The sequence below is a fragment of the Chiloscyllium plagiosum genome, unplaced genomic scaffold (assembly GCF_037043375.1).
Source record: "Chiloscyllium plagiosum isolate Xiang-an unplaced genomic scaffold, Cpla_swu_hap1 HiC_scaffold_52, whole genome shotgun sequence".
NCBI lineage: Eukaryota > Metazoa > Chordata > Chondrichthyes > Orectolobiformes > Hemiscylliidae > Chiloscyllium > Chiloscyllium plagiosum.
The window spans coordinates 22,518,772-22,529,882 of record NW_028270190.1 but is presented as its reverse complement, the minus strand read 5'-3'; the positions used below and the strand labels follow the sequence as shown (position 1 = coordinate 22,529,882).

The window sequence follows — 11,111 nt, the reverse complement described above, 5'->3', positions numbered from 1 at the left end:
CGTGGACTCAATGGACACAGATTTGACACCATGCAGGGATATAGCAGTTTTCCATCTTACACCTCTCCTCCAACGTTTTATCAAAATGACAACAGCCCCCACTGACATTCACTCCACCAACAAGGCACAGTTGCAGCAGGTTATAACAGCGACAAGAAGACATTGCAGCCTTCTCCGACTTTACCTTCTACAGACACTACTGGAATGACAAGTGGTAGCAGAAAATGAGAGCGTGGGCGTGAGGAAGGGGCCGCCCATAAACACGGACCATCCCAATTAAGAATGATAGCGGCCGCTCATTCAGTGTCGCCGGGACCAAAGCCTCGCTCACGACAGTGTCCCCACTCCACGTGGGACACGCAGTATTTCAAGAAGATGACTCATTTCCATTTCCTCTGCTGCTGTGGTGATTAGAGTCTGGCGATAAATGCTGGGCATCATCTGTGGTACCTATGCATCATGATTGAATTGAAAATAGTGTCGAACGATCTTGTTCCAGGAATCATGCGATATTTCCACTTGAGCATTCTGCTGTGGCAATTTCTTCTCCAATTGTCTCCATTCATGAAACCACTCAGGAAGTGGGACCTGAACCCCCTCCAAGTCCCTTGCATTATCCGCCGCCTCAACCAAACAATGGGTCAGCTGAGAGCAACGAGGGCTTCCCAAGTTCAGCGATGCAAGCACATTCTGAATAGTCTCCTTACCCCTGTTCTGACAATGGAGGGGCGATGGTTTACAAAGAAACGTTTTCCTTAGAGTTTAGTTTTTGATTCTCCGATTTCTCGATAAAAAAATCGAAGTTCACAACGTAAATAGGAGAACGGGAAAGGTAGTCGATCCAAGGAGCTGTTCCATCTATTCAATCAGATTTCAGCAGATCGCTCCCATTTTCACCAATCCCTTTGCAACTTCATCATACGCCTCCTGGAAATACTTTCACGGTTTGGCCTCGCCCCCTTTTTGTGGCAGAAAATTCTACAATCTTGTCACACTCTCTGGAGGAACAAATTTCTCCTCCTCTAGGTCTACCACTTTTCCTTAGCCTGTGAACATCATAACCACCCAGTTCTGTACTACTCCGATCTACAGAAACATACTTCTTGCATTGTCCGTGTCTGTCCTCTTGGGACGTCATAGGTTTGTCTCTAATACCAACTCCCCAACACGACTTTCCTGTCTTTCCCCAGAAACATAGGTTCCCTTCCTCATTTAGAACCTATCAAGCTCAGCCTCGACATCCTTCAGCGGTAAGGATTTAATCAGATTCACTCGACCATGAGCGTTGAAATTCATTCTCATATCTGCCTTCAATGGGTGAGCGCCTTTCTGTGGGTTTGTGCCCTCTGACCGGGTGCAGTCCATGTGCTCTACGCCCACACACGCAATTGCTTTCAGGAAGACGTTCCAGGCAGAGACGTTGAATGTGTGGCAATGAAATTTCAAGTCACGTGCAGACTTAATGGGTTGCAAAACCTGTTCCATACCGTCTGATTCTGCGATTCGGTGAAACTGGCTGGATAGGGTGATAGAGGCAAAAACTTCCATCTGTTTGAAAAAGGAAGTGCGCTTGCAATGCCAAATCATCAAAGACTACGATACAACTGCTAGAATATGGGATGAGAATAGTTTATTACTTGTTTTTGACTGTTTCGGGCATTTTAGTGCCAATGATTTTATTGCTATAGACCTCTATTTCCTGATGACACATAAACGGCATATAAGTTGGAATTCTATTGCTTGTGAGGGTTTCCTTTCCTTCATCTCTCTTCACTAGGTGGCACTCACGCTCTCATTGCAGGATTCACAGTGCAACCAATACAGAGCATGCAATGTATCTGATTCACTAGTTAAAGGCTACAGGTAAAGCTGCTCGTGCGGGAACATAAATCAGATTTCTGCAGGGATTTAGACAGGGTAGGGGAAAGAATGGCACAGCATCTGCTACTTCCTGATATCCAAAGACCCCTGCCACTACCATGTACACCCACAAGCTGTTCAGCCGACCAGGAGCCCCGATAGGTACCAATGGCAGCTGGTTACACATACTACATTATTTTGTACGCAGTCCAGGTTGCTGTTCCATCTATAAATAGTCTTTCAGTTGGACATATTACAGCCTCGTCGACTCAATTCACCAATTTCAGACCATGAATATTCCCTTCCTTTTGCTTTGCCACGTTCCGACCCCAGATCATTCATGAAATGTGTTGCCTTCCTCAAATGCAACCCATTTTCACTGACATACTATTTCCCGTGAACAAACTTCTAGATTTTGCTCTTTCCTGGTTTACTATGAACATTGGTTTATTTTTGTTTGTCCTTTCATTCATCTCACTCTCTCTCGTTCTCTCTCTCCCTGTCTCTCTGTCTCTGTCTTGTTCAATTCCTGCTACACAGATCAGTTCCGCCTCCCCACACGCTCTCCACAGTAATCCTCAGCTTCTTTCCCCCTCCTAGTAAACATCATAAGTGTCATTTTTCTAAAATGTTTAAACATCTGTTAAGGGTCACTGGATCGGAAAGGTTCACTCTGTTTGTCTCTTCACAGATGTTGCCGACCCTGTTCCGTCTCTCTGAGAGGTTCAGACATCGTATTGAATTCAAATCCTCACCTTTCAAAATTAAATTGCAAATGCCTTCAGATTTAATCTCACTTTGCGCTGCTTGTCCCATTTGCATCTCTGCCTCACGAGTTTCCTCGCACTCTGTTCGATTTTGCATCGTCATGCCTCGGAGTGAATCCTTTGACAGTGAAGGGCACGTTTTGTCAGGTTCATATGTCAACTTCATCTGTTTTCGATAACGGCCTCATTCGTTTCTCAAACGTTCTGTCTGGAATGACCTGGAGGAAAATTCCACACTTTTCTCTTTAATTTTCAATGTGTGATTACTCAGTCCCGACCATTAGAACATAGAAGATAGAACATCGAACATTGCAGTGCAGTACAGGCCAATGTGGCCCTAGATGTTGCACAGAACTAGGAAACCAAGCTCAAACCCATTGAACCTAAACTATTCCATTATCATTGATGTCAGAGATGTGCTGGAAATGCACAGCAGGACAGGCAGTATCCGAGGAGCAGAAAAGTCGACGTTTCGGGCAAAAGCCCTTCACCAGGAATGAGCTGGAAAATCGACATTTCGGACAAAAGCCTCAGATGCTGCCTGACCAGCTGTGATTTACAAGCACCACTCCAATCTTGACTCTAATCTCCAGCATCTGCAGTATCCACTTCCACCATTATCATATGTTTATCCAATAACCATTTAAATGCACTTACGATTAGTGAGTGCATTTTACTATTGCAGGCAGGCCGTTCCACGTCCTTACTACTCTCTGAGTAAACAATCTACCTCTGACATCTGTTCTGTATTTAGCATCCCTCATAGTAAAAGTAGGTACCCACGTGATAGCCATCACCATGCGAGGAATAGGGATTTCAATGTCTGCCATATCTAATCATCTTATCATCTTGCATGTCTGTATTAAGTCACCTCTCATCCTTCTCTCGAATGAAAACAGTCTCACGTCGCTCAGCCTTTCCTCATCAGACCTTCCCTCCATACCAGGCAACATCCTGGTAAATCTTCTCTGCAACTATTCCAATGCTTCCACATCCTTCCTATATTGTAGCGGCAAGAATTGTACGTAGTACTCCACATGCAGCTGCACCAGGGTTGGATACGATTACCAGCCATAGCATTGCCATAATAGTAAACTCGTAGATGGTAGAAATTGGAGTCTTGTTAAGTATTAGTCGATGCACAGATTTCAACAGCAAGTGCATGAATGCGAAATTACTTTAAAAGTTGTCTAGGCCACAGCTAGGTATTACGTGCACATCTGGAATCCACATTAAAGGAAGGACGCTATTTCACTGAAGAGGACGCAGAGGAGATTTACTAAGATGTTACTGGACAGATTTAAAAAGATGCTTTCTCAACTGAAGAGATTTAGTCATGAAGAGAGACTGGAAAACCTGACGTTCTATACCTTGGAGCAGAGTAGATTGAGAGAGGAGGCGATTGAGATGTTAAAAAGATATGGACCGAAGAGATGGTTCCCTTGTGTGGAGGTATCACTTTCCACGGGAACATGAATTTAAGGTGATAGCAAGAAGGTTCTAAGGAGATGTGAGGCAAAAACGTTACAACCCCAGAGTCTGGTGGGAATCTGGAAGTCACGACCTCTAAGATTGTTATTGGCAGTAACCATCAAAGCATTTAAGAAATATTGAGAAGTGTACTTACAATGTCAAGGTATGGTCGGCTACGTGAACATTTGCTGGAAAATGGAAGGCAACAAGTTCATTTGCTGTTTTTGGTGATTCTAAAAGTTATGGGCAGTAAGGTCGTTTTCAGTGCTGTAGATCCGAATGACTCTAATTCAATAACTAAGCATGCTGCTGGGCAAAGATCTAATTATTTTTCTAATGCATCCACAACCATTGGTGTCAACTCCTCTGTACCTCGGCCTCCCAGCAGTTGTGTAAAGAGCACTTAGAATTAGCAATAGATTAACTTATTTATGAAACGTGTAGGAATCCTTTATACAATCCTTGGTGTGTAAAAATGATTGGTTTCTCCCATTTCAGTACACCGTCTAATACACAGAATTTTACGCACACACACACACAAACACACACACACACACGCATATATAATGCATTGTGCACCGACAGAGCTGTCTTCCACTCTCAAATTGGTTGAAACCGTGACTTGAGCACACTGTAACACTCAGAAAATACTTTCATCACTGAATTTTGTTTCCATGGAAAACCTTGAACTGAAAGGGCGTTAATTGAAATCATTTGCCCAGTGACAGTAAACGCAGTAAACAACTCCATTAACAGAGCTCAGGTATTCACGATGAATTAACGCCAGCTCAGAAAAAAAACAGAACATTGTCTCGCAGGGATTGTCCTCTCTGCTCTATTTAGGATTTCCCTTCGCTGACATCAACTTGTGCTGACTGAACTCTACAGAATTACTCTTCACCCATCGACAGCAGAGGCATCATGATTTTGGCTGATCTAGTTTCATTCTATGGGGAGGCGATCATCATACAGGATATATTTCAAGAGGTAGAGAGGATCTACTTCCCACTACTTGCTGCTGTTAGTGTCCCACGTAAGTTTTAAACCCTGTCATCGATTCTCTAAAATCTTTCTTTTTCTCCCGAATTGAATGCTGCCTTCTGTCCTCCGACTTAGTCTTTCTTTTCCTGTATATGTGTTATTAGTTCCTCCTCACTCCTTTGTTGTGTATGTTGAATTGTAACCCTATGTCTGACGTACTATGGCAAACGTACTAACTCAACCTTTCACTTATTCATCTAAGTCATTTATAAAAATCACAAAGAACAGAGGTCCCAGAACCAATCCCTGTTGCAGACCACTTGTCACCAAACTCCAAGGCTGAATACTTTCCACCTACTAAGATCCCCTGGCTTCTGTGGGCCAGCCAATCATGTACAAAGACAGGCAGATTTCCCTATATTCTATGCCTGCTAACTTTCTCAAAGAGCCAACCGTGGGGAACGTTATCAAACGTCTTGCTAAAGCCCATGGACATCACATGCACTTTTCAACATACATTTATGTGTTTTATCATATCCACAAAATAATTGAATAAGTTTTCTGAGGCATGACATGCTTCTCACGAAGACATGAAATGAGCACTCCTGATTAAGTGCTCTGGCTGAAACGTCGATTCTCCTGCAGTTTATTCTTATCCCTCTTCACAACCTCTATACACTCTGTATCTGACCTTCTCCGTCATCGGATCTGCAGCTCCAGTTCCCATCACCCCGCCAATCCAGTTGAATACATTCTGAAGAGTGCTGGCAAACGTATGCGCCGGATATTGGTGGCCATCCAATTCAGATGCACCCAAGCCTTCATGTACAGTCCCCACGTTTACAATAGTCCAAGGAAAAGTGATGATGAGCTTCGTTCTTTGAATGTTGCATTACCTCTGGGAACGGGGACCCGCAGTGCCATTTGTAATGGGATTCCTGCATTTTGATGCAGCGACACTGAATGAATGGCCACTTTCATTTCAGTCTCAATTGTATGTGTGTGACTCATTTGGAACGTACGGGGTTCAGAGTTTAATGCGTCTACTCCCTTTTTCATGCATGCAACTGCGATCATCGATTGGAAAGATGCTGCTGGAGGAAATGGCAGTGTGACGTTTCCATGGTACACACTTCTGCGACTGTGTGTCAGTCGTGGAGGGAGTGAATGCTGAATGTTTTGTTACCTGTCGTAGATATCATGTTATATAACAACCGTGTTTACTTTCTCAGTTAACGTAATAACGATTGCGATACTTTCCCGGGGAAAGTGTGGACTCGCTGGATGTGTCACTTGCTACCTCGTGACTGTGGCAAAGGCAGATCTGCTGGTGGTGCTCCTCGACTTGATATTGAGGCATATTCCCATTCTTTTTCCAGAACACTTTATTTTTCTGGAGTATCTGGATGTGTGTAACATTCACGCTGTGCTGCTTTATGCAGTCACAGACTGCTCTGTCTGGTTCACTGTCGCATTCACCTTCGATCGGTTTGTGGCCATTTGCTACCAAAAGCTGAAACCTAAATATTGTAGTGAGAAAACAGCAGCTGTGGTTCTGGGAACAGTGACTGTCTTGAGCTGTTTAAAGAACATAATCTGGTATTTTATGTACAACAATAGGTATCGTTTCCTGAATTATCCTGTGTTTTGTGGTCTGAATCTATATGATACTCATTTGACATTATGGGCTGCAATTGAAGTTGTTAACTACATTATCACGCCATGCCTTCCATTTGCACTGATCCTGCAGCTCAACGTTTTCACTGTCAGACACATTTTAGTGAGCAGCAATGCCCGCAAAAGACTCCGGGCTCACAGCAATAAGGAGAGTCCCAGAGACACTGAGATGGAGAGTCGAAGGAAATCTATTATTTTACTGTTTGCTATTTCTGGCAATTTCATCTTGTTGTGGGCAGTGTTTACAGTGATATCTATACTTCAGCGATTTTATGATCTGGGTGTCCATACCTATGTACCTGCATATTTTATAGATTTAGGCTTCATCCTCCAACTTCTGAGTTGCTGCACAAACACTGGCATCTACGCCTTAACACAAGCTAGGTTTCGAGGACAATTCAAAAATGTAGTAACATATCCCTTCAGTCTTGCAGCTAACTTAATTAAACTTTGCTAGGACTGATAGATTCCAGATTAGAACTCAACAGTGGATCCAATAATGACCAACAAGCAATTCCCATGGGTCCTATGATGGGCATCTACTAACACCCAGTGTGGTCACTCACTGATAATCTGGCGCAGTAAGTACAATGGTGCGGGTGCCGTTGGGTTAGAAGGAGGTTGGGAACTCTGTCATACATTGACGAATCATATGTAGTCATGAGTCAGAAGTCATCAGGGCTGTGTCTACCCAGCCGCGGAAGATTACTGAATATTGTGCTGGTCAATGGAGGGATTATAGACTGGAGTTAGGATCGGTCAACACTTGTAAATTTAGGCAATGTACCGGAAAGGAACTCACTTTAATTACTGCTTGTTTAGGTCGGAGTGAGTAAAATGTTCTGACTGTGACACTAGTTCTTCAGTCTGATGTTGATTTCTTCTAAAATGTGAAGATAGGCGTTGCTTCTCCATCATTTATCGCCACTATATATTGGGAACAACGTTTGAGGGAATCCAAAGGGGGCTTGCTTGCTGCAGGATATGCTCTCATTTGAAGCCAGAGTGCAATCTGTCCAACCCGCTGCCTGTCTGTCTGTCTACCGACTCTTTTATTAATCCATCTTTCTATCTACCGATCTCTCTGTCCGTCCACATATCTATCTCTCTATGTATGTATTCATCTATCTATCCCTCAATCTATTTCCATTTCTCGAAATGTGTGATCCACTAGAATTAGGGATGGTATTTCAGAGGAATCAGTAACGAATCCCAAACATATCCGTTTTAACTGTCAAAAAGAATGAAGCCGCAAAGTGTCGACCAGGCGATGAGATGGGAATATTATTGCTCTGGGCTTGAGTATCAGTCATGCATAGTACTGATAAATAGTTTGAAGGCTTATTTCCATGCTAATGTTCATATGTTTCAAACCAACGTCTCTAGCTTCTTTCTTTTTTCCATGTAATGAACTTATATTCTGCTTTTAAATGACATCAGCGGCTTTGTTTAAACTTGTTTTAGTGACTAACCACCACATGGAATCACTGGAAATATTCAAGGTGCGATCTATTAAGTCGGCTAACGTTCTGGGATCTCAACTTAGTTATATTGAATGGCTGGGCATTTCTGAATTTACATAATGCACAGATTTGAAATATTTGAATGCTCAAATTTCATACTGCTCTGGGAGATTACAAGCAAATTCACAATAGTGTTGAATGACCAGGTTGAACCTGGGAATAATAACGGATTGGTGCTTTGTAACAGACAAGTATTAAAAGCACGGAATCCAAGTATTAGTGTTTATACAATCATCGAATGTCACTGTCTCTGTATCTAATCCCTTGCTGTTCCTGTCCTGACAGTGATAAGGACATTATAATTGCATTTTTACACCGTATGGAAACATTTGGGGGCAGTGAGTTGGAGTGCTCGCCAACAACAGTGTATATTATCCCCTGCTGTCCCGAACCTGGAAGTGATTAATTGGGACATTGTTGGGAAAGATTTAATCTGTAACCACATACTGTGCCTGTCCTGGGAGTGTTTTCTGGTGGACGGTATGGAGAGAGTTTTACTCTGTATCTAATCCTGTACTGCCTCTATCCTGTTAATCTTTGTGGGGAGTAGAGAGGGTTTTGTTCTTTGTCTAACACTGCTGTAGTTGCCCTCGGAGAGTTTGTTGGAGATGGTGTAGACGGAACCTACAATCAAGAGCATAGTTTAAGTAAGTTGCAGTGTACTTAAAGGGGAGGTGACAGGAGGTCTTGCATCCAGTGATTGGGAGGAGGAACCCCAAGTCAAATACAAATATAAACAATTGACTGAGAGATAGGAAACAGGCAGTCATGGTCAGTTTTTTTTTCAGGGAAAGGAGAAAACTTGCAGTGGAGCTCACCAGGATTTTAGACCATAAGAACATAAGACGAAGGAGCAGAACTTTGGCCATCTAGTCGGCTCCACCATTCAATCATGACTGATAAGATTCTCAATCACATTCCCCAGCTTTCTCGCTGTAACCCTTGTTCCTCTTGGTCCACAAGAGCCTATCTATCCCAGTCTGAAATGTACCTAATGACCTGGCCTCCATAGCCTCTGTGGCAATGAATTGCATCGATTCATCACTCTTTCTGATTAAAGATATTTTCCCTTTTCTCTGTTCTAAAAGATCTTCCCTTAGTGTGAGGCTGTGCCCTTGAGTCCTAGTCTCTCCGACCAATGGAATCATCGTCCCAACGTCTACTCTGTCCAGGCCATTCGGTATTCTAAACAGGTTAGTACTGGGACCCATGCTTTTTCCTTAGTGCTACATATTAATCACGTAGATCTCGCTCTTCAGGAGACAAATTCAATTTTGAAAGAATTGTAAATTGTGAGGTGGAGAATTTCTAATTGCAAAGATGCTTTCATAATTCGTAGAACTAGATAGAGAGGTAACAGATGGTGTTCAAAGCGCACATGTGAGACAGCAACAGAATGACAGCAAGTGATTACGAGGGACAGCGGTGGACAGAGAGAGGTAGAGAGAGGGGGAGAGAGAGAGAGCACTGAAGAGATTTCCAGAAGCTGGGAGAGGGACGAGGACCTATAGGGAATGAACAGAGATGAAGATGGTTGAGGACTGTCCTCTCCAAGAGAAAAAGGACGAGACAGAGAAATAGGGGATTGGACAGAGGAGGAAAGGAGAGCCAACTTGAACTGTCACGGGAAGAATGAAAGTAAAGAGAAGCAGAATTAAAGGGTGTCCAAATGAATTAATGGGTGATGTGAAGGAAAGCTTTTGCACACAGTCAGTTATCAGCGTATGCAGTGTAGTTTCTGGAATTGTGGTGGAGGCATGTACAATGGAGGAAAATGGAATATTTATTTGTGTGGAAATGTTTGTTCAGAAATGGGAATATTAAGAGATTGACTCGAGGGAGATAATCCTGGTTCAGGTTCGATGAGTCTAATAATTTCGTTTTGCGACCTAACACTGCTCTGGTTTCGTGATTTAAGAGTAAGAGATTTGGGAGAACTACGTGTAAAACCATAGCATACAAGCCTACGAGCGAACAACTGAGAAATGAGATTCGACAAGACGGTATCAGGGACACAATGGGCTGAAGGCCCAATTACAGTGATGTAGAATCTCAACAACTATTTTAATTGGAGACAAGGACCATTCAACACCTCACCTCAAAAAAAGTCTTGTTTCAAATAAGAGCTCAACTCCAATGGTGAGGTGATAATGACTTCTCTTGACATCAAGGCAGCTTTTGAACGAGTGTGATATCAAGGAGCTCTAACAATGCTGAAGTCTATGCGTGCCTGAGGTAAACTCTCCTTTGATTGGAAACCTATCTGGCACAAAGGAAGAGTTTTGTGTTTGATGGAGGCAGTCTTCTCAGGTCAAGAACATTCCTGTAGGTGCTCCGACGTAGTGTCCAAGGCCCAATCATCTTCAACTGCAATATCAATGGTCTTACCTCAATCAGAAGCTCAAATATCAGGATGTTCGCCAATGATTATGCAATGTTCCGCACCACTTGACTCGATAAGGGCAACTCCTAGCATTCAACACTCTCTCCTCCACCACGGAGGCACACGAAGTTCAATGTTTACCATCTTGCAGAACTACTGTAGTCTTGTCGAACATCACATTTAAAACCGATCACCTCAATCGTCTGGGAGCACGAGAGGCAGCAAAGGCAAATGTTGTAACACCACTTACAAATTCTGTTTCAATTCGCACAGACACTCATCGAACGGATTGGGAGAAATACCAACCCTTCCCTCAGTGTTGTGGGAACCAAAATCTGGAAACCCTCCTCGTTAGCAGCACTGTTGGTGGTGGAGATCATTACGTCTCACAGGACTTCCAGGGTTCACGATGTCAACTTTCGCCTACACTGTCCAGGAATGCATTAA

General features: G+C 43.1%; 1 protein-coding gene across 1 annotated transcript; it reads left to right on the top strand.

The window, feature by feature from the left end:
- The first annotated feature begins 5,021 nt into the window (after positions 1–5,021).
- On the top strand, positions 5,022–7,215 carry LOC148134874 (putative G protein-coupled receptor 139). The gene is made up of 2 exons (XM_087985400.1): positions 5,022–5,133; positions 6,314–7,215. Exons 1-2 carry the CDS (start codon positions 5,022–5,024, stop codon positions 7,213–7,215), a joined length of 1,014 nt encoding a protein of 337 aa, XP_087841526.1.
- The last annotated feature ends 3,896 nt before the right edge of the window (positions 7,216–11,111 follow it).